The sequence below is a fragment of the Alligator sinensis genome, unplaced genomic scaffold (genome assembly GCF_000455745.1).
Source record: "Alligator sinensis unplaced genomic scaffold, ASM45574v1 scaffold772_1, whole genome shotgun sequence".
Taxonomy (NCBI): Eukaryota; Metazoa; Chordata; order Crocodylia; family Alligatoridae; genus Alligator; species Alligator sinensis.
The window spans coordinates 240,800-265,180 of record NW_005842695.1 but is presented as its reverse complement, the minus strand read 5'-3'; the positions used below and the strand labels follow the sequence as shown (position 1 = coordinate 265,180).

Here is a 24,381-nt window from a genome sequence, read left to right as displayed (position 1 = left end):
TATTATGGTCGATGGGTCAGGTTGGGAATGCTCTAAGACTACTGATGTTGTAAAGTGGCAAAACTAGGTTGCTAATGGGATGTGCATCAACACCCAGACAACGCATGCTTTCACTACCCGGTAGAACTTCCTGTTATCCTTCCAAGTTTTCTTGGAGATGAGGAAGAGTGAATTACATACATTTGCCTTTTTCTTCACCTGGCTCCAACATATTTCTACTGCTAGAAGATTCTTTATTGTTTGAGGCACTGCTGTCTGTATTCAATTCTCTTTGAGAAGGTTTTCTATAATGAGGTCTTGACATGGCAATAAAGAAAATAGGACTCTGAGCAAATGACCATGACTTGTACCTAAATTTGAAGACCGTCTTTGAAGGCTGATTTATACTTACATATATGAATATCTTCAGGAGCACTAAAAGAAGAAGGGGTTTAGTTGACTTCTGTCCTGTTAAGGACTATTAAGGTCTCACTCTGCTACAAATAACATTTGAATCTACATTTCCCTTCTTCCAGTCTGCATTAGTTTTGGGTTTTTTATGTTTCTAGCAGAGAAAGGGTGTAAGACCTATTCCTGATAGTTGGAAACCTTTCCAGGACATCCTTCCGGAGGATTCTGGTCAGTTATTTTTGTAAATCAAGATATGAGCAATAGAATTTGGCAGGCCTGCACTGCTTCCTGCGTTCAAGAGTTGCTTTGCTGGCTCCTCAAGGTGCCCTGCAGCAAGTTTAAAAAACTTGGTTTTCTTGCTTTTAAGGCCCTACATCACAAATGCAGAAAGCATTGCTTCCCCAGTCTGTTTAGCACTCTTTCCCCTCCCCAAACACTGCCGAACCACCAGTTGAACCAACCTGGTCCCCCTTTTATCTTCTCCTGTAAAAGTCTTTGTCATCTTCCATGCTGCCTCTTTCTCTCAGATCACCATTGCAAAACATTTTTTCAGCCCTCCATCTGTGCCTCATTCAAGTTGCATTCTGCTACAGCATTCTCTACAAAAAGATTGTGTTTGTTCAACACAACCTCACAAACAAAAAGCATGTTGAACCAGCATGATGTGTGTATTTCTAAACTGAGTGATAGGGTAATCATCTCTGTAAGCCCCCTCTTTAATCTCTCCCTCACTTACTTGTCAAGCCCATCATCCTGACTGTAAGCTTTTGAGCAGGGGTTTCTTGCTATGCAGTATAGGGAACAATTATAATTTCATTATCGTCTACTCTAGCATGTATTGTGAAAGCATTGACAGTTTCCAAACAATTTGAGCACAAGGGAGCTGGGTGCCATACCAGCATATAATAACTGGCAATCCCTGTTCCAAATAGTGAATAAACTAAAGGCAAGGCAGACAAAGTAGATGAGCGGAGCAAGCACGTTGGCCTGGGAAAAATGGAGTAATACTATTTTATTGCATTCATAAATATTTAACTAGCAATAATAATTATGGCCAACACAGCATTCAAGCCAAATATAACATTTACTGAAAACTGAAAGTGTCTGAGTTCATATTTTAAACATTTTCCGGTTTGACTAGATCTTTTTTGAATCCTGCATTAACCACTTCAGCCAGTACTGTTGGGTTCCATGGTTGAAATGGCAGTATCCATCTTTGGTGCTAATGACTAGAACCTATATTGGGGATGGGAAAGGGGGATATCTAGACTGACCTCTTCCTCTAGATGCTTCAAGTTTGTACCTTCTTGAACACTGGATCTGTCAAAGGAAATGATACATCCTGTCCTTTTAAAAGCAGATTTACTAGGTCTCTTTAAACTGTGCTTACAGTGCACTGAAGAGTAGCATCCTTCAAAAACAAAGGAAATCAACACTCTCCTTTATAGCTTATTGCATTTACGTGTTTTGTTCCTTTCTGGAATACTTGGTAGATAAATAGGACTGGAAAGCAGATGAGGTCTTAACTGCACTTTTGCCTCTAGACCAAAATGGCTACAACCTGGCTATATTAGGTTACAAATCCCATACAAGCTCCCTGATACAGCACAATTGCTTCTGGTGCAGGGGTGGGCAAAATGCACCCCACGGGTCAGATGCGGCCCGCCAGGCCATTCTATCCGGCCTGCGGGGCCCGTAAAATATTTAGAAAATTAATATTTATCTGCCCTGGCTGCCTGTCATGCAGTCCTCGATGGCTTGCCTAAACTCAGTAAGTGGCCCTCCGCCCAAAATAATTACCCTCCCCTGTCCTAGCGCGAGCAGATATCTGCACCGTTTTCACAAATGGGGATGCAAAGCTGTTATGGTAGGTTGGCTATGCCTGAAAATGTTTATCTGTTTGTCTTGCTTGTACGTGGCTAGACAGTAGACTCAAAGCAAGAAGCCATCCCTTCAGTGCATTAAGGGTGCATAGGAATTTCAGTGATAGGTGGCCTCTCTTTGGTAAACCTTTCCCCGGACAACAGATAAACATGTTGAGAGAGTTTCCCCGATGAAACATAAATAAGTCTGAGATAGGGAAATCAAAGTAGCACTTCTTATCACCTGGATCTGTTTTATCAGGCTGGCAGTAAATGAACCTCTGCACTTCCAGCTTAGTGCAGATGAATACCAAAGAACCAGGCAGTTTAATTTTGGCTCAATTTAAAACAAAGAAACATCTTAACATTAGCCAAGTAGAAGAGGACCAAATTTTGAAGGAAATAAAAGAAGTGTGTAAGAACTGGAAAGTATAAAGAAAAACGAACTATAAATACGATGTGTCGATTATTTGGTAGTTTATGGTTTTGTTTTAATCACCTTCATGGGGTGGGGGGGGCAGGTAATGATGGAAGGAAGGAATCCTATTTGCTCACCATCACTTGTTCATTTTATTCCACTGGTCTTGGGGTGTCTGACTTCTGCACTAATGTATATTTGGTAGTAATTACGCTACAGTTATCATAACTCGTAGCTTGATTCTTCATTTATCATTTAAATAAATGAGACTTCTCCCACCCTCCTCATGCCATCTGATTTTCATACCATCAGATTCTGTTCACGGATTATTTTGTGCATGTGTGTGTAGAACCTTTTCTTCGAGTGGAATAAAATATGGAAGATTAAAATTCAGCAGTATTATTTTCCCTTATCTTTTCATAAAGGGTTTCATTAATCCTGCCATAAGATCTCCAGAAGGTGACCGGAGGGAATATGTACTTTGATTAATATTTGTTTAATGCAGGATTATCTATATTACTCAGATGTTTTATTCACATTAAAACTGTGCCTATCAGCTCATTTTCAGGTTGACTAATCGGATATAGTTGAATGAAGAAGATGAACAATTAGTAGACTAAGTGACTTTTAAAGTATGCTGAGGGGCAGAAAAATACAATATACAATGCACCTTGTCTTTCCTAATACTCTTATGACTTAAGCTGGTCAGACAGTGTAGTAAATGATGCTTTCCATGGCAGAGTTTTAATTTTGCTAGAAAGCCTCCCCAATGCCAACATTTAGATTTCTTTTTTATTGCATCACCTCTGGGCAAAATATTAGATTTTTCTTGCCTTATGGATGAAGGTAAATTGAGTTGAGGGAAACATTTAAGTCAATATTTCCAGGCAAAATGTGGAATCTAATTAGTCTCATCATACTTGGAGCTTATTGCTGAAAGTTTTTTGGCAAGTAATTCAAATATTTTATTCGTGGATATAGTACAGAATCTCATGTAGCCTGAGCTCATAGATGAAATGAGAGCACAAGTCATTTTTCTCCAGCCCTGTTCATTGGAAAAAGATGCAAGCTGTAAGTGAAGCAGCTTGTTCTGTGTTAAAGGATGAGAAAACAATGCAAAATTTAGAAGCAGTTGGACCACTTTTTCTTTTGGAGTGACTTGCTTTTGGAAACTGATAGTAGCATTGACAACCATAACACAGGATATTGCATAACTCTGCCTTTCTCTTTGTGTCTCACAGGTACCTTATCCCAGCCTTGCAGAGGTCTGATGCTGGGTTTTATCAATGTGTTGTGCGAAACAGGATGGGAGCACTCTTGCAAAGAAAATCTGAAGTCCAAGTGGCATGTATGTGCGAAGAGACATTACCGTGTCATTTATTGGCAAACCAGTTAATTTCTTATATGTAGTTACCACAGAATAATAGTAAAAATTTGTCAGTTTATATTCAGAGTCATATTATATATATATATATATATATATATATATGAGATATTTTAAAATACCATAACGCAAGAAGTTTTTTGTTGTCTGCAATCATCTGAGAGAGAAGTTCAAACACATATTGAACTGCACATATTGAGACTTAAGGAGAGGTTTCCTATGTTTTACCTTCTAAATCCAATGGAGGGCCAGTTATTGGGCTGGTTTCTTCCTCATGTATAACTGTGGTGGATATAATGAGACTGGGAGAGGCGAGGGTCCTCTTAGAGCAGTCTGAGGGGAGAGACAATGTTTCGGAGCTGTACTGTAGCAAAAAGGCCCCTGGAAAGAAACAATGTCACAAAGTATGGAAGGGGGTAATGGAAGGAGTTTACAGATTCAAGTCACTCGTAGCTGGGATTTCAGCGTGTTAGAGTTAATTAAGAAACAAACTTTGACCATCTGGCATGTAACAAAGTGGAAATCCGTGAGGAGACCCAGGAGACCTGATAATACTTTTGTGATTGTGGCCAGCAAAGAGATGGCGCACGCTCGCACATGTGCATGCACACGCACACCCTCCCTTTCTCCTTCTGCCGCAGAATCCCTACCCCTGTCCTAAAGACTGATGGGGAGTCGCCTTCCAGTCTGCTCTGCCATTACTTCCTAGCTGTTTGCAGAACATAGTTTGAAAGCCACTGTTCTACAGAATTTACACCAGTGGTCTCCAACCTTTTTAAGTAGATCACTTCTGGCATTTAAAAGCAACCCAAGATCTACCATGCACTGCCACCCTACCCCCCTGTCCAGCAGGTAAGTCTGTGGGGAGGGGAGGGGAGGGCAGATCAAGGCAGAGGGAGAAAAAAATGATTTGGGGCCATGCCTCCCCAGCAGGAAAGTCCTACCTGGCCAGGGCCTCACTCAACTTACCGCTGCTCTTGCCTCTGTGGCACTGTCCCTCACTGCGGGGGCCTCGATCTAGCTCCCCTACCCTTCCTTCCCCTCCCCATGGACTGACCTGTTTTGCTGGGGCGCGTGCATGCATGCACGCATGCACTCAGCCCCCCACCCCAGCCTCGGATCGACTCTAAGACGCTCCAAGATCTACCGTAAGAGGTTCTGAGATCTACCGGTGGATCGAGATCCACTAGTTGATGACCACTAATTTACAAATGTGACATTTATTCCAGAATTCAATTTACAGTTCCAGTCACAGATTTATATTTTTTAATTCTGAACCATATTCAACGTCCACTTTCCTTCTGGTAAACTGGATGTAGCCAAGGGACTTCTTCATTATCTCTAGGGGAATAGATGGGAGTTGGCCTAATTTCTAGCCCAAGATGATGCCCCCTGTGGCTGAAACAAAATGTCTCTACCTGATAATTCTCTCTCTCCATTTTCCCAACCTAAAAAGAGGCAATAGCAGGCATGTGTCATGTTCTTTAATGGCAACAAAAGGGTAGGGGGAGACAACCTGGAGACAGCAGCTGGGCATTAGAATAGCTCCATATTAGGCAGGTTATCCAGGCTGACCTGGACAGGCTCAGCAAGTGGGCGGACGAGAATCTGATGGTGTTCAACGCCGATAAATGCAAGGTTCTCCACCTTGGGGAAAAAAAATCTGCAGCATCCTTATAGGCTCGGCAGTGCTATGTTGGCTAGCACTATGGAAGAAAGAGACTTGGGGGTCATCATTGACCACAAGATGAACATGAGCCTGCAATGCGATGCGGCGGCTAGTAAAGCGACCAAAACGCTGGCTTGCATCCATAGATGCTTCTCAAGCAAATCCCGGGACGTCATTCTCCCCCTGTACTCGGCCTTAGTGAGGCCGCAGCTGGAGTACTGTGTCCAGTTTTGGGCTCCACAATTCAAAAAGGATGTGGAGAAGCTTGAGAGAGTCCAGAGAAGAGCCACGCGCATGATCAGAGGTCAGGGAAGCAGACCCTACGATGACAGGCTGAGTGCCCTGGGGCTCTTTAGCCTGGAAAAGCGCAGGCTCAGGGGTGATCTGATGGCCACCTACAAGTTTATCAGGGGTGACCACCAGCATCTGGGGAAACGTTTGTTCACCAGAGCGCCCCAAGGGATGACGAGGTTGAATGGTCACAAACTACTTCAAGATCGTTTCAGGCTGGACATAAGGAAGAACTTCTTTACTGTCCGAGCCCCCAAGGTCTGGAACAGCCTGCTGCCGGAGGTGGTTCAAGCGCCTTCATTGAACACCTTCAAGATGAAACTGGATGCTTATCTTGCTGGGATCCTATGACCCCAGCTGACTTCCTGCCCTTTGGGCGGGGGGCTGGACTCGATGATCTTCCGAGGTCCCTTCCAGCCCTGATGTCTATGAAGTCTATGAAATCTATGAAATATCGTTCCTTGAATGTATCAATGCTAAATAGATGGCCTATGGCATAAGAGGCAGGGAGCTGTTGGGAAGAGAGAGAAAGAAAATACCCAAGGGAGAGTAGAGGTGTGATGTTTCAGTTCATCACTCTTGCAATACAAAATTAATTGGTTGGTTCACAGCCAAAACTTCACTAACCAAACTCTGAGATTAAGTTCCTGAACACCACTGTGAACCAAATCCTGCAGGCTTTGCACATCTGTAGTTCAGACTGTGAAGCCTGTCAGAATTGACCTCTAATTTGATATTTGACTTTCACTTGGAAACGTTAGTTGATTTGTCTCAAATATTAGTTCTGAGTTACCAGACTTTTTAATGAGATGACTGTGGTCTTTAAATCGCTGTGTATTTTCGCTTTTTATTTCTTTGGTTAACACCTAGAAAATGTAATTTAGATGAAACTGAAAATATTTTGAAAGATTTAGACACCAGTCAGTACTTTACTCTTTAAAAAGCACATCCAACATGCATGCTTTGGGATAATATCAGCTTGTGACTTCCATCTCCTATCCCTCCCTCACATATTTGAAAATGTAGCGTTCTAGTATATAAAGCAATGGCATTATTTTGAAGTAAATAATTTATAACCAAATGAGCCGTAAATCCACTGTTACAAAACAGTGAATTCCCAAATTTAGACATATCCTTAGCAGGAAAGCTTGCATCTTAAAAGGACAGAATAAGTGCTGTTCATATAAATTAGATTAGGGCTGTCTCCATTGACAATCTTGCAATATGTAATGTTCTGAATTTGTAGCCAAATGGCATCTAATAAGGTGTAAAACATTCTATTTTTCAAGAACATTAATAACAAAAATCAAAGTAATTACTTTTAATTTAATCCTTCTAACTTAATGTCCCCTGGTTGCTATATAGGAAGAACAAATATGTCAGCATCAGTTTAAAAAAAATCAGGTTTGGGAAAATCATTGTGATTCATAATTGAATTCTCTGTAAGGTATGGTAATAAAAATTTTAGTTCATCTGTAGTATTGATCTGGCCTCTGTTATATTTAAGGAAACTTTTTAAAGCCAATATCCATAACAAGAATTTAACTTCAGATAAATAATTACTACTCTGGAAATAAAGTATCCAGGTTTACACTCACTTCATACAGGTTAATATGCCATGAAATGTATTTAAAGGCATGTCAAATACCAAGGGCAGGACTTGTGTGCCTTGGGAAGACTTTATGACTTTTACCAAATTTTAATCTTTAATTCTAATTGCTTTTGTTTAAAGCATAAAAAGTGTGCTTTGGTTTACTACAGTAGAGCACCTCAACTTTTTTTTGGCATTTTACTTTTGTATCAGTATTGCAGTAGAAAAACTTTATCAGTTCAAGTTAAGTTATAAATGAATGGGAATTGATGTTGAGTAATTTTTAAGTACAAAATTAGCTTAAAATTTCCTGAAGTGTGAAGGTTAGACTAATCACATGATGGCGAGGTTAATTAGGACTATCTATATAGCTTAAAACTTCTTTTCAAGTAGATGATCTGATTACAGTTCTAAACAAAAATTTGGAGCAAGAAGAAAACTAAAGTGCTGATTATCGCCAAATAAGTGACTTGGAAATTGCAAAGATGATTAAAGCCCATTTAAAAATAACAAGCATTTTCAGTTTTTGCTGTCATTTTGTCTTTTCTCTCCTCCATGCATCCCATCCAGCTCCAGAAAAGATTCATAGGACATCCCTTGCCCTGGCAAGATGGAAATTCAAAGTGAGGAAGCCAAAACAGTTTCCTATGCATCAACTTGTTAATTTTAAAGCAAATCTAAAATGTATATAGGTTCTTGAAGGGCAGCAGAGTAAGAACTTGCAGCCCTGACCAAGGATTGATGTAAGAGATAAGAGACAAAACAGGAGCAAGAATTTAAAAACGCCCAGTGTTTTGTAAATGGTTTCCATTCCTTCCTCTGTCCTTTAGTCCTTGACTAGAAAATTAAAAACTACTTCCAGACACCATGAGAGAGGATGTTTCTGTGTTAAAGGCTTGATTAGAAACTAGTCTAGTAATCCTGATTTGCATTCTTTAAATATACGAATGGGCTGTTCAGATGTAGGGATGGCACCAGGAAATCCACATCTACTGAAATCACTGTAGTCTTGATCCTGCTCTTGTATTCTTGTGGGCAAAATGACCCTACCACCAAGATCTGAGTCCCTGTATGGGTGAGGATAGGCCAGTGAGAACCTCCCATTTTGGCAGGTGCCACAAATTAGCTCTGCACCCTCCCCAAGTGCCACTCTGATTCCCTTCCCCTACCTGGTCTGCTGCTTGCTTTCTGCCCCCTGCCCTATTTGCTCCTGTGCTGCCTGTTCCCTCCTTGGTCTGCTGCATGCCACATACACAAGCCGCCCATGCAACTCGTGGCGCATGTACCACAGGTTGGCTACCCCTGGGACAGACCATGGCACAGCGATGGCTGTGGGTGTACTGAGAGATAAAAGGGAACGAGCACAAGACTAGCAGGGTCAGAAAGAAACATTTTGGCTAAGTACAGATGGTCAAAAAGCCCGAGGTGGAATCAGTCCAATCTTTGCAGGTTTAAGCTGCGTAGATTGGACGATTAGCAAACTGAACTGTTTGGCTGGGGACAGCAGGCAGAAACCTGCAGTGGTGAGGCAGGGGATGCTCCCACACATTTTCCCACCTACCGTGGGGGCCATCTCTGATTGGCTGCCCAGCACATGTCCCCAACCCCCTGCTGTCAGCTGAAGGGAGGGAGGAGAGGGCATCTGTCCCCATCCCCACAGCAGGGAGGAAAGGGGAGAGATGGGGAAATGGTCCCCTGAGCTGTGGTATGCCCAGATGAAAAGAGCCTTGCACCCCAGGGGTTTCTCCTCTGCCCGGCGAGCTGGGTGCACAGACCCTCCCCCTGTGGGTCACTGCCTCTCACCTGTGGGGCAGGGGGAGTGGAGGGAACTGAGTCCCTGCCCCAGGCTTCCTCTGAACTGGGGTGTGCTCATCCGTGGGGAGCCAGCATGCCCAGGTGCACAGCAACGCCCACTGTGGGGCTCAGTCGTGTTTCCCCTGCCATGGGTGAGAGGCAGTAACCCACAGGGTGGGTTGCTGTGCACCCAGCCATGCCGGCTCCCCACAGCTGGGCACAGCCAGCTCAGGGGGAGCCAGAGCGAGGGGCTCTGTTCCCCTGCATCCCCCTCACTGCCCTGCTAGGCTGACAAGCACAGGCAGGATGCAGGCTGGGAACAGAGGCTTTGCTTCCTCAGCTTTGTGACAGCCTGGGGGCAGGGCCAGCCCAGCCCAGGTGGAGCAGAGAAGCACTGGCAGAAGCTAGCCCACCTGCCCTGCGAGGATGGATTACTGAAGAGCTGCAAAGGATCCTGGGATGCTGGAGGACAGCAAACTAAGGTGATTTGCTACAGGATCTGGGACAGAAGTTCAGTAGACCGGTCTAACCTAAGCTGATTCAATCTGATACTACATCCATCCAGGTGTATCTTAAACCAGATTCTGCCATTTTGAAACCAGTGTATGTGCACTGAACTTCTGTTCTGTTACAGTTTTAAACTGGTTTCCAATCACTTATATTGGTTTGTGTGTCATTTCTGTCCCTAGCCTGAGCCAAAAAAACTGAGACTGCATAAAACATTAACGTGGCTTTTTCATTCACACAATGAACGGTTTTATGTGATGTGAGAATATATTAAAATGTCACTTTCTGGGTTTAGAATAATTCAGTGATATCAATAGGACACTTTACACAATGCAGTAGTGGTGATTGATGCACTTCTTGTGTGCACTGGAGGCACTTGGCTTTGCCTTATGCCTCGCTACACACCTCAAATCTACATTAATCAGCACAGCTGCATGGCTTGTGTCATGTCTTATTGCTTAATTACGGCAATACCAATGACTCTGTTGTAAAACATAATTATTTCTTTCTCTGACCCCTAAAAAAAAATACCTTCCCAGGCTCTGAGTGTAATTTTTCTCTGTAGATATGGGAAATTTCATGGACACAGACCAGAAAAAAACAGTGGCGGAAGGACAAGCTGCAGTTCTAGACTTCATGCACATCCTCAGCTATCCCAGACCACAAGTGACCTGGTTTAGAGATGGGCACAAGATTATTCCAAGCAGCGGAATGTAAGTTGATGTGCAGTTCAAAAAAATTAAATATTTGAAATATTGGTACGGCTAATTACATTTGCTAACATTGCTTACATGCTAAGTATGCAAATTAAGGTTTAAAGGGCTGAAAGTTATCTAGCTCATCCTAATTTTGAGATAAATGACTATTTTAAGACCAGCTCTGAAGATCCAAAGCAGTTTAACAAAATAATTCACGTGCTCTTAATGTTCCTTGTGCAGCAGTAGGCAGTGAAAATGGAGTATGGGTGCTGTTTCCTCTTCACATTCATTTCCATGGTTTTTCAGAGCTGAATGCTCATCCCTGAATTGTTTTTACCAGAATACACTAATTTAATGAATGCAGGTTATTTACTTATAAAACTGTGTTTTTATACCGAACCGTGCTTGATAGCATTTTCTTTGACAATAAACCCATAATTACTGCTTATTTCTCCGTATCCTTTTATTCTACAATGACAGTTTTATATCCTTAAGGTTAATTAGCAGTTCACCCACTCATGGCAAAGTTGTTGCACTGTGATTAGCTAAGCATTATCTCAAGGTGTACTAGTTTACCCCTTACCTAAGGCATTTATAATGGGAACTTGTTTTGTGTTTAGAGTCACAAGTGGCTGGCTGGAACATTTTAAAATACATTTGCCATCATACATTTGCCATCTATCTTTCCGTTCTTCAAGTTTTTAATAGATGTTCTCGATGAGCAGCCCAAAGGATCCATGCATTAAGAGTAGATGGTTGGGGGTATTTTTAGGTTCCAGGGGGCTGCTGAGTGTTTAGAGTTCTTCCTAAGGAAAAAAAAAAGATTCTTCTTGGTTTTTATATTTTTATTAATAAGCCACATAATTAGTTTCATATTTTTACTGCAGTCCCTTTTATACTCTTTTTTTTAAAACACCAAAAAGGAATTACAAGCTCTTTTGCAACAACTAGAATCAAAGTTGTAAAGGAAGTGGAGCTGCTGTGCAATGATTTCTGAGTACTCTATCACCTAATTTTTGCAGTATGTATTCCATGGCTGACATCATGGGATGTTAACGTATATGGTGGCTTAATTTAATACTAGATAGCAGGAAACAAACAGGAAAATGAAACAGGGGTTCCAGGTACAACTCCTCCTGCTAGGAGACAAAAGTGACTAAGCCTGAGCTACTCGTTGTGAAGAAGCTATTTTCTTCACTTCAGCCAAGGTACAAAGATTGGTGTTGCCAGTGCTTAGAATTAATCAGATCAAAAGGATTACAAGTAGCTGAAAAGTGTGTCTCTATTCATGGATCAGGCGGTGTTTGGGGAGATGTTTCTAAGGAACAGACTGACTCTGACAGATACCTTTTCGCAGGATCTGAAAAAACCAGGCTTCCCTAGACCACCCAGTATGGGGTAGGAAAGCATTCAGAGAGACCAGTGTATAGACAGTTTGTTGTTCTAAAATCCTATTTCTTTTATAGCGTGCTTTGTAATCACAGTTAAGATTTAAAAACCCTTTGAAAAGGATGTTTTTGGATCCCTGTGTTAAAAATTGTTCCCTAGCTCCAAAAGGGAAGAACTCCAGGTGCCTAAAACCAATCAGCTCTGTTCCGGTAAGCACTTACAGTGCACAGAGCCACGTAGTCTGGTACCTGGCCTAAGAGTGATAGACTTCCACCTGCGGAGAGGTGACAGCAACAGACCAAAGGGGTGCACTTGGAGGGTATAAATAGACATAAAACTGTATCAATATCAAAGCATACTCATGTAAACTGTTACTGTACAACTGTTATATTAACAGGACTTTTTAGCAACACAAGTGTAGCAAAAGTACTGCGGTTTTAACCCTGTTCTATTCATCATCAAAGTTAGGGTGATTTATTGCACTCGTATCTCTACAGGATCAAACAGACATAACAGATCAGAACAGCTGATGTGCGCTCCTGACAACCAGCAAGTCTTCCTTCCCTTTCTAAAGGAGCTAAAAAGTATGTTTGCCTATACCCAGGGAAGGGGTCAGAGGTGTAGCCAGCCCCTTAATGGTAGCAAATCTGTAATGCTTTATTTATTGGGATTCCACTTAACTTGCCTGCACAAAAGTAAGGCTTTGTGGATAGCAGCCCACTGGCTTCAAGTCAGGCCATTATGTACACACAAAAGGTCTACCAGTTTAACTAGATCAGTTTAGAAAGAGAACTGGTTAGATTGATGCAGCCGCCCTTTGTGGATGCTCTTAAATCTGTTTAAGACCACGTTTATATATCTAAATCAATATTAAGTCTTTTTAATCCTTTTAAGAATGTGTAGGCAAGTGGTTGCACTGATTTAACTAGATCAATCAACCAGTCAGCTAGCTACGATTCCCAATAATGACATCATTGCACATTATGGAGACCTGTGAAACAGTCGGTGTTCAAACTGAAGACAACGCAGGTGGTTATATCAGGCTGAAAATAGATTGGGAGAGAGCTGGTGGTGTCACATATTTCCCCATAGCATTAATGTAAGAAAAGCATGAGTAAAAACAGATATTGGAATAGACTCTTATTTCCACTAGGATCATTCTGTTGCTCTGTGGGCCTTGAAGTGGGCCTACTTTTAAAGCTGCACTCACTTCAAGTCTCCTTTGTACTGTCAGAAGGGGGTAAAGGGTGTTAGTGCAAATGAGGACCAGGAGTATTAGGTCTACAGGGATAGCCGTCAAAAATCAAAGGATTATCTGTCACTGGAATGAGGACTGAGATGGATGTGTAGGCTTTGTCATATTGTAGACATTTAAAGGATTACAAGTAAGGCATATTTTTAAGAGAGTACATATTCTCCAGCAGTTGATGAGAAACTGTTGTTTAATTTTCAATTATTGGCATGGCAGTGGGGCTTACATAGCGGTTTTAAAGCTGTTAATGTTCATTTATTTGCTTTTTTTAATGAATATTTAAATTTTCAATTTTTTTCCTGCCAGTGAATGTTAATGTTTCTGTCAAGCCTGTTTAACATTCCAATCTTAATTTGTTTCTGGGGAGCTAAAGTAACAGAGGATGTATTACTGAATTGTCATAAATTCAGGCACGACTTCATTATTTTGGAGGCATTTTACAAATATATCAACTAAGACTAGCATTTGTTCTTTGCCTTTTCTGTCACTAACCATACACTTCAGTGCGGTCTTCAGTTCTAGCAAATAGTCTTGATCTCATGATAAGCATAGATAATAGACCAATTTCTTATTCCTCTCAGTGGGTCATTAGGCTGAAAATTGTCAGTTATTTAGACCAAGGAAAAGCCATTATGATTCAGTGGATAGATTAGTCTTCACCTTCTTTCACAAGTGAAAAGTCACGATGGTAATCCTGCTGGGCAAGTGTGCAGAGCTGTGATATTTACTGGGAGGGAGTTTCCTTTTGAGATGCAGGCAATTTCTTTCAAACTGAGCAGATTTTAATTAATTTAAATGGCTGTGTAACTCATGGTGGAAAGAGTATTCAACTTTGTAGCAAATAACTACATATTAATTCTGTTGTTAACCTGTAGTTTAGCTGCTTTGATGAGATAATATTTACTTAAAGTGTGGTAAAGCTACAGGACAGAGATTAGAGTAATAGTTGTTAATTTTTACAAGCTTTTCACATGCAAATCCAGGCCAAAGACCTTTCCTTCCTGCTGAATGGAAGCACAAGTGGGCTAAGGTATCAACAAAACCATATTTAGTGTATAATGTCAAGCAGTGTCCTACACCAGCTCATGGCACTGGTGCTAACATTTCTGATGCAAGATGATTGCCGTGCTGTAGTACACTTTATTAGAGAAACAAGAAGGTGCATGTTTAAACTTTAGCAGAGTCCTGAGTTTTTTAGTCTGCCCTGTTCTAGTCTGTACATGTGAGACGCATGATAGACCAGGGGTGGGCAAAATGTGGCCCGCGGGCCAGATGCAGCCCGCTAGGCCATTCTATCCGGCCCGCGGGGCCCCTAAAAAATTTAGAAAATTAATATTTATCTGCCCCTGGCTGCCTGTCACGCGGCCCTCGATGGCTTGCCAAAACTTGGTAAGTGGCCCTCCAGTCCGAAATAATTGCCTGCCTCTGTGGTAGACTGAACTCTTTCACTTGTTTTGGCTATTGAGAGTTGTTTTTTATGAAAATCTCGATTTGGCATTTTAAAGGACTGTTTGTGGATCATCTAACAGCAGCTATGTTATTTTTGTCCTGGCATGAGATTTGTTAAGGTGCTTTTACTTGTGATTCTTTTTAGAAAAGAAAACCTGAATATTTACACAGACAAATTGGTATGGCTGCCAGGAGAGGCATAACTCATGCAAAAACCATCACAGAGGATTAGACTATTTTGTCTATTATTTTGTTCTGAAATCCTGGTTTAGGAAAGGATTAGGAAAATCTCTTATTTACAGCGCAGGTGTTCTGCTACCTGACTCGCCAACTAACGTGCTGCATCATTTCCCCTGCTGTGCCTAACTTTATCCAGCTGTTAAAGTGCACTTTGGATTTTTGTTACTTTTAAAATAAAACATGCAAGGAGCAAACTAAATGTTGTAGCTTGTGCATTAAATGCACTCTTATTTAGATGCACTTTGGATGTTGCTAATTTGTGTCCATCCTCCAGGATATGGCAGCTTTAGTCAGATCTCAAAAGTAAATCCAAGGGAGTATAGGTGAAAGTATGGAAAGTCAGTGGAATAAGTTGATTTAACTGGGCTTTGAATTATGGTCTTACATGTTGCTTTATCAGAAGACCACGCTTGAGGGTTGAGAACAAAGAGGTGATACACAGATACGCAGTTGGTATCAACAGGGCCTACAGAATAGGAGTGGTGAGGAAAAGGAAGAACAAATCGGTGCCTTCAATATGAGGAAGGTAACTGAAAAGTGGCACTGGGCAAAGACTGGAACTAGAAGTTATTCAAAGAAACATTTTTACGGATGTTTAGCTTAACATAAAAACTCAGATTTATCCTGAAAATTTGCTGTTGCCCAGGCAGATAGGACATGTATTAAGTGGAGTGCATTCTGATCTTCCTCCTTCAGTCTTTCATTTCTTTCAGTCTGTTCTTTCCTTTAAAGCGTGGACTTAAACATGGTGTCATGGATTTTGGCCCTCTATTAGGAGCTCTTCTGCATATGGCCATATTAAACGTACACCCATTTAGCCACATGTGTGCAAATCCAGGATTTCAGTACACACAGATGGAAAATTAAGGATTTTGATCTGTTTCTAAAAATCAAGTATTTATTCTCCAAAGTCATATCCAAACAGGAAAATGTGTACTTGCCTTTTTGCCTGCGATTGAATGGGTTTCTTTTCACCTTGGGCTGGTAGTAATTGCAACTGATTGTTTAAGTAAAGTATTAAAGACCTTGGGCAAAGTCAGGCCCTTAATATTTCTCTTGAGCAAAGAGTTCCATGTAGCTGTGTAGCAGCCCTTCAACCTGTGATTGAGGGAGTGACACTGATTTCCGTGCGATTTAAGTCCTGCCTGGTGTGCTGATTTGTGGGGCTTGGGTGGGTTTTTGCTATGTAACTTCAGCATTGCAGGACCCTACTCCCATGGCGTGGATACTGGGGTGAGTGGCTGGAAGCCCAGGGGTCAAGTGTTTAAGGCCACAGCAGAAGCGCTCATGGCGTGGCCTTGTCAGATTCCAGTGGATCTGCAAATTCTGCTAAATACCTTGTCAGACAAAGACATGAGAAAGCAAAGGAAGCATTGCAGGAATATGGATTTGTTGGGGGGGGGTGTTGTTTTGAATTTACAATTTGTTTGCATGGTTGTTACCAGCCGAATTTTATTAAAACTACACTTGATGATTTGGAAATGCTCTTCCTTACCAGAGACTGGTTGTCAGGAAAGCACTGCCATTTCTGTTGGGGTTTGGCCAGTAGCTGAAGTTGAATTTTGACCTAAGCTGTTGGGTTGATGGAATGAAGTCTTAAGACTGACTTCTGACTGATACAAGGCTTCGGCACAGTCATGAAGACTATGCTCCAAAAATGGTTGCTTTTTACATTCACAAACGTTAATATGTAAAAATCAGTTTTGTTTCTGTTCTGGGACCAAGAACTGACTTTTGTAAAGCACAAGCAAAAGTCTATCTATCATGCTTCATTTGTATAACAAAGGTTGGAACGGTCTGGCAGCAGGCATGCAAACAGCTATATCCTGATTAAAGTGTACAAATTGTTGTGCTTATTACCTTCATTTTTAGACGCACGCTTGCATCTTTTCTTCTTCCTGCTTGGGAAATGAAATGTAGATATTAACTTCAGACACATTTGAGGGTTTTTCCCCATCAGGAGGTAATTTTTGCTGATGTTTATCAGATTAGTACGCAAGAGCATGTTTGTGCAATGCTAGTCTCCTACTTAATTGCAGGTTCTTGTCTTCAAATTGCATCCTGTAGCCTACCTGACAAGAATCTTAGCACAAATCTCTTCTATGTTATCTTTGTATGGGTTTTTTTTTAAGATCTAAAGTTGATGGATTTAATATTTCAAACCTCTAGTCAATTTTGCAGTATGCACTTTTGTAAAAAATAAATCCAGTTGTTATGTCTGTATCTCTTATTTAAAATCAATTAATGCATAATTGCATAACAATTGTAGAACAGCAGTTGACTCAGTACCATTTCATTTCAGTTAAAGAAAGTATCCAAATTAGTACCTGTAATGGAAAAGTACACCACATAATGCTAAAGTAAAGCTAAAACAGATATAGATTTTTCATTTTTAGAACTTAAAAAAAATGTATTTGATGTTATTGAATTATACTCTACCAGATATTGGTTAAAATTCTGCTAAGCTATGCCTGCATGTTGTTCAGTACCTTTATAAAATCAGTATACATATACAACTATACTGATAGTGCCATAGGTTTATCACATTAAATAGTTAACTGCAAACAGGTCATTTTGCGGGTTTATAACTTTACTATTTTAGTGTGCTTTGGAATTAAAATTTTTATGTGCAAGATCCTAGCTTGGGATTATTTTTGTATAAAAGCAAAGTGGGTTGTGTGGGAGGTAATGCATTTGTCTATTTTTTTTAAAGTTAAATCTTTATTTGAAAACAAAACAAAACAAAAAAACGAACAGTCATTAGCCTCTGCTGCTTACTAAACTCCAATTTTAAAACATCATTACTTAGGACTGAAGTTTTGGATGCCAGGAGTAGTTTATAACATCCCTGATACAAAGCCTTGTTAAATCAGAAGAGATCTTGCCATTGGGCTTCATCCCTTGAAGTCAATGCAAATTTGCTACTTTGTGCAGAGGCATAGCTAGTGGGGTTGGAGTCCCCTCCTCTGCTTCACTTCCCCTGTCCCTTGGGAGATACCATTGCTGCAGTAATGATGAGGTTAACCCTCTCACAGCTGCCAATTTTGGCCTCAATTTAGCAGTGGCCATAAGAAGGGTAACCCAATAGTTACTGGCTGCACAGCAGGTGGAGGGGGAGTGAGGATGATGAGGGGAATCCTTCCTCTGGATTGCATGGCCACAGCTTGTCGTCCCTGGGTGGGCCTATGCCAAGTATGTCCCTTGTCTATTCCAGCAGCTCCTTTCTCCCTCCCCCACTCTGCAGTCAGTGCCTGGGGCTTGTACCTTGTCATTCAACCCTTGTTACACTACTGACTTGACGGATGGATAGATATAGAGATATGGAGATATCTATATATGTCTTCATACTACTCTCTCTCTCTCCATATATAGATATGGATATGGATTATAATTATTATTTTAAAACTGCTTGTTATTACCCTTTATTAAGCAGTTGAGAGGAAAGATATTCTTGTCAAGGCCCTGGTATGGCATTAAAGAAGCCTATATCAGTTCATGGCCCTACCACAGGCTCCCTGTGTGAGCTTGGACAAATAGTTCTCTCTTTCTGTGCTTCAGTTTTCCAGCTGCAAATGGGAAGATGATGCTTTTGTGTTTACAAGGGTACTTGCGATGATAAATTCATTAGTATTTGTAAGGCATTCAGATACTATAATTTCCTAGTCAGACATTAGGACAAGATATTGTAAAAATCTATTGGAAGAATGCTGGGGAAGGTATTAAGAGAAAGAGTAGGATCTAGGAGAAAACAGCAAAAGGTCAGAAGAAAAATCATTATAAGCAAGGATTATAGTATTATTTTTTAAAGAAAAGAGTAAAGGGATAAAACAAAAATATATTACAAAACTGACCAGCATATGGCAAATAAATATAAAAGCAACGAAGCGGTGAGGAAGAAACAAGCAAGGAATGCATTAACAAGTAGTTATACAGGGAATGTTTAATGCCTTGGTATGATATAAAGATTGTATTGGAATGAGGCAAAGAAGGCCATTTTTTCTTTTTCTCATACTCATGTATGACGTGCAAAATTCATTCCTGGCTTTTCAGTGTGCTGATAACAAGACCCTCCCTAGTTCACCCAATGGCTGTGTGTTGTTTGCACAGAGTGTACACATGAACAATAAGAAGTCAGCCCTCGACTGATCCAGTTACCCACATTTTCAAGTTAAAATGTTTGTGTCGGCAATACTGTTGCAGTGAATTTCTTACAGGCTCTATAAGGCTGGGGACAGAAGTTACACATAAATCAGTGTAATTGACCAGAAACTGGTTTAAACCTGTAACAGAACAGAAGCTCCGTGCACATAAACCAGTGTCAAAATGGGTGAAACTGGTTTAAGATAAACCTGCTTCAATGTAGTATTAGACTTAACTGATTTGGGTCAAACTGTTTATGAAACTTCTGTCCCAGACCTGTTTCTGGTTCAAGTTAAATCACAGTCCCCCAGCATCCCAGCATTTTGGAGCCATGGGCTATCTGTTCCAGAGAGCAGTGCTGGCCTCGCCCCTCTGCTTCCTAGCCAGAGCAGTGAGGGCTGGTTGACAAGTTGGGGGGAAGTGGTGGGGGAGGGTTGCGCAAGCCCAGTCTGCAGGGGAGGGAACTGCCCCCCAGGCAAACCCCAGCTGGGGTCTGGGGCCAGGAACGGGAGTTAAACACCCTTCCCCCACTCAAATTTACTTCTGGCTGCAAGTGTGGATAACAAATCGCAGGAGCACCTGGAAGCAGGAAGAGGAAGTGATGAGCAACCCTGCATAGTCCTGCTGCAGTGATTGTGGACTGCAAATCCCAGGACCTTGGGGGGCAGCAGGAAGAGGAAGCAAACACACAGCCCATGCTGGCTACATGCCAGAGAGCTGTGCTGTAGCACCCCCCAGCTTCTGGGCTGAGCCACTGTGGGCATATGGCTGCATATTCTGAATCAAAGGTAAATGTCTGTTCACTTTTGTTTCAGTTTAATCTCTGCAGTTTAGACTGACCTGCAAAGACTGAATCAATTCAGCCTCGGGCTTTTTGACTGTCTGTACTAAGCCTAAGAGTTCCCTGCAATACTTAGGAGAATGACGGAAGTTTTGCTTGTGTTGGTGGCTGGGGGTAAGGTCAGGGTATTGAGCCCAACAGATGTGCAGGAAGAGGAAGTACGTGGCTGTGTGGATAACACCTTTTATTTTAAATGAAAATTTCCAGTGGCATTTTAGACAGACTTCAGATTACTCCTGGGCTGTTGAACATTTTTTGGAGATACCAGTAGGAGGCGTTATAGATTAATTTGGGGTTAATGACTCGTTCCTCATAGTGAATGCTCACATAGATTAATAGGAAGATTCCACGCATTTCCAGTTGTCTTTTAGAAGAAGCAAGTACCTCTCTCGGAACAGTCAGTTGATCAAATTAGATTTTCTACTCGTACATCTCACACCTTTAGTTTGCAATGCCTGGGAGTGCTCCATCGTGCTTAAACATGGAAAGCATTTAACTGTTTCCCCATGACACATATACCTTGGAGAGGCATAATGGACAGCAGTGCCTTCAATCATACATTGCCTTTTACTGTCTGACCAGGAGCTAAATTTGTATGCATGCTTATGGATTTTCTACCTTTTCCTGCTAGAAAAGCTTTCCGATTTGCATTGCAAAGGGGTTTTTTTTGCCCTGAAAGTATATCCTTTGCTATTTGCTGTAAAAGGGAAATAATAGCTTTTATTGTAAGGATTTATTAAACATGTGTTTTTGTTTTTTGTTTTTTTTGTTTCTCTGGCACTCGCCATCCTTTGTTTTTATCATGTTTGCTTATTCAGATTTCAACAGATTTATTTTAGCTGCTCCAACAGTCACCAGACTGCTTGCATTGGGTCCTATATGCTTTAATCCTGAGTTTGCAGCGAGTCCAGGCAGGTGCTTGAGTTTTTGGCTCGCTGTCAGGGTGCATTTTTCTCAGTCTAACACCCCTTCTTAGGAGATGGGGCCTCACAGTCCAGCTGAGTAGCCCTGGGATTATTGTTGACCCCTTGGGTTCTGCAGAATTTAAACACTCCCTTTCCCCAGTCGCTAGCCATGTAGACATTTTACAGCTAAAACTGAGCTCTTTAGGAGCGCATGATTGATGTAAACAAATAAACACACAGAACTAGGTTTTGTAGAGTCTGAACACGCTTATACTTTGTATGTAATAACAAAAGAACTATATGAAAAAGAACCCATAAAAACCTCCTTGCCTTCCCCTGCCTTAGTTTCCCCATCATTTTAGAAACCTCTTTGGGCTGATATCAAGTCTCCTGGTCTCATTTCCTTCTCCTGCTCAAACCTTCAGTGAGCCTTCCACCAGTCCATGCATAGGCGACTGGTAGGCAGGGCATGTGGGGGGCACGTGCCCCCCTGACAGGGCCGTCCCCATCCCCGACACGGCCGGCAGCATCTGTGGATGTTTGCTGTCCTTGCCACCGCCGGTGGCTTCTGCGGGTGCTCGCCAGCCCCGTCCCTGCTGCTGCCAACGGTGGCTTCTGCAAGTGCTCGGTGGCTTCTGCACACGCCATCGACAGCTTCTGAGGGTGCCCGCCCAGACTCAGGAGACACCAGTCATCCATGAGTCCATGCATTTCCCTTGCAACTCCTGGGTCCTTTGTAAGGGCTCTGATAACTTTCTGATCTTCCAGGCCCTTTTGTTTTGTTTGTGGCTTGGTCAGGTTTGCTCCGAATTGTAAGAAGTGTTTAAAGGTGTCTCGAGAAGTTTACAAGGCCCAGGGGAACTGGATCAAGCTCTGCTGTAGTTAGACTCTCCAGCTGTCTTCATCAGAACTCAAGGACTTGTGGGTCCAGTTGATGTGTCCAGGGAAAGGATCCTCCTTTGAAGTCCTGGTTTTCAAAAGTCACAGTGTGCTGTGCCTATGAGTGAATCTTTGCCATTTTGAAGTGTTCCACATACAAACTTTAATCAGAAGGAAGCATAGGTGTTAAGAGATTGAAGAGCCCTTTTGAAATATAGACATGCTTTATCAACAGTACTCACGTTAGGCACTCACATTGGTCCTCAGTATTATTTGTTGAAGGGTCTACCGAAAACGGTTTTGAAATGATCCTCCAAATTACCCTCTTGTGAAGGCACTCAAGGTACAGTGGAAGGGCGAATGTCTTAAAGCAATTTGCTATTTTTCTATAAAAACGAACAACCAAGAACTATGGAGTGCATTTATCTAATGTACTTACTGACACTAAGAGATCAGGAGAATCCCAGCATGGAGAGAAGCTAACAATGAGTTTCCCTAGGGTTTAGTTGCAGAGTCAGTGTTCTTAAAAATATAAATAATTTGGAATTTGAGGGAGAGAGAACAGTACAGAGCCAGAATTGCTGACAAGACTAAATTGTTTAGGTTAGGTTAGATGTGATTAGGGAAGGGTTTTGAGGAACATGTAATAAGACTCGATTACATGCAGTCTGATATGCACATATTTAGTATTCAGTTGCCCAGTAGTGCACATCAGAAATAAGAATCAAAACTAGTTAGGTTCTGCATTATTTGTAGCCTTACAAGAAAAAGGATCTAGGTATCACTGTGTACTGCAGCAGTTGAATATGTGAATTTTATATTGAGGAGGCTAAATAGTAATACTATCCTGTTTCCATTTTAAAAATACTTTCTCATGATGCTGCTTTCAGGTTTACTTACCCCATATAAAAAAGACATACAGTGGCAGAGTGAAATAATTGGTATACTGCTATCAGCAGCTTAATCAGTAGAATAGAGTTGTTCAATAGGATGTACTTGATATGAAAAAAAAAAAGGGGAAGTCATTGGTAATAACAGGCACTGACATAGGAAGTTGAGGCAAATATCTTAGAAAGATTTTTTTTAAAAAGGTTATATAGTTATATGAATTAGAACACCACTTGCACTACAAATGTTTAGCGTAGCTAATTTAAGGTGATAAATTGATCAGACCCTACATTGATCAATGTACACTCACCTTCCTGGTGATATAATAATGTATAACTTACTATATAAAATTATGGAGCTCTTCATGTTTCTTCTCAGTGCATACATCTGACATTGTCAGAGAGAGTAAACTAGACTGGATAAGCTGCTGTATAAATTCCTTTTTAATCTGGTTTCTATCCATCTTCTATCTTTTTGTATCTTTTCTTAATCTGTTCTGTTATTGGCTTGCTATAACAAAATTGTAAAAATGTTAATGACAACCTCAAGAACTATAGCTATAATAAAATACTTCTACATAGAAGATGAATAAAGTGGAAAAACATCTGAAAATTACCTATTAGGTTTGAATCTAGGTTAGATTGTTTTGCTACAATGGTGACAGCTCACTTAATGTTCCATGTACGGATTTTTCACTTGAAAACAAATATCACTTAATTTTACATGAGTAGATCCAGTGCCGATAATGCATTTCTCTCCAAATATTAGCCTGTCACACAACTTACGTTAGTTGCACATAATTGCATTTCATATACACCAGATAATACTTTAATTAAAATTGTGATGATTAGCATGTATTTTTAATGAACAATAAATTCTGATATTGCCAAGTCCATAGTGTGTTAGCTGAACGATGCTTAACTTTTTTTTTTTTAACAGAGCTTCTGAATCTGCTAATATTATGAACTGGAGTGGCAGCCTTCATCAGTAAGAGAGATGAAAGTACTTGAATAATTTGAGCTGTCTTTCTTATCTATCAATGGATGTGATGTATGCACTTGTACAGACTCCCTTTACCCTTTAAAATCAACCTCTTTTATTATTTGTAGGAGAGAACGTTTCTGCATCATGGAATTATTTCCTTGAATCATTATTAATCAACATCTCCATTGTTTGTTGGCTGGTTTTATTTTGCCAATCTGATGCATAGGGCAATTTTTATTTAAAGCATAACGTGCTGCCATAGACTGGTGTCTTTAGGAAGACAGAGAAATCTCCCACAACCTGCTCTAATAGCAGTACAGCTTAGGCAGGATTAGATGCAGTCAGGATGGTAGTGTAAACTCTCCACTGCTGTGTGTGTGGAGGAAGGACATTAATGTTTGAGAGCCAAAGAAACAGATTATTTTCTAAGGGGTCCGGGTTCCATCTCTGTTTTAGGGAATGAAGGCACAGCCCCTTCTAGAAAAAAGACTGTGTTCTTCACTTGTATTTGAAATGTGTAGCTCCAAAATTATTCTGGTGTTAGTGGAATAGCTTTGATAGGTTAGTCTGTGCTTCATGTTAGAAAGAAAGCATCCAAGTCCATTTGCGGCAAAAAGAGTAGATTCTTGGCACAGATTTCTTTGCTGTGATGGGCTTTGACCGCATCTGAAAATCCTTCAGTGTCATCTCCAGTAGTTCTGAATGTTAATGATGCTTAAAGTTTCATTGTACATAATGATAGGAAGTTACAGGTTGTTCTTTTTTAAAGGATGGAGTTAAAAGGCCGGCACCTCCCTTGTATCACTGGAG

The 24,381-nt window shown here is 41.0% G+C and overlaps 1 protein-coding gene across 1 annotated transcript in view; it reads left to right on the top strand.

The window, feature by feature from the left end:
- The window catches only part of LOC102376644 (protein sidekick-1-like), a gene marked incomplete at its 3' end in the record, with an annotated part of 520,442 nt that overhangs the window by 263,760 nt on the left and 232,301 nt on the right, over positions 1-24,381 (top strand). Inside the window, exons 3-4 of the mRNA XM_014524891.2 lie at positions 3,912-4,018; positions 10,472-10,619. Of these exons, the coding sequence (XP_014380377.2) occupies positions 3,912-4,018; positions 10,472-10,619 (255 nt within the window). The remainder of the gene's footprint in view (positions 1-3,911; positions 4,019-10,471; positions 10,620-24,381) is intronic.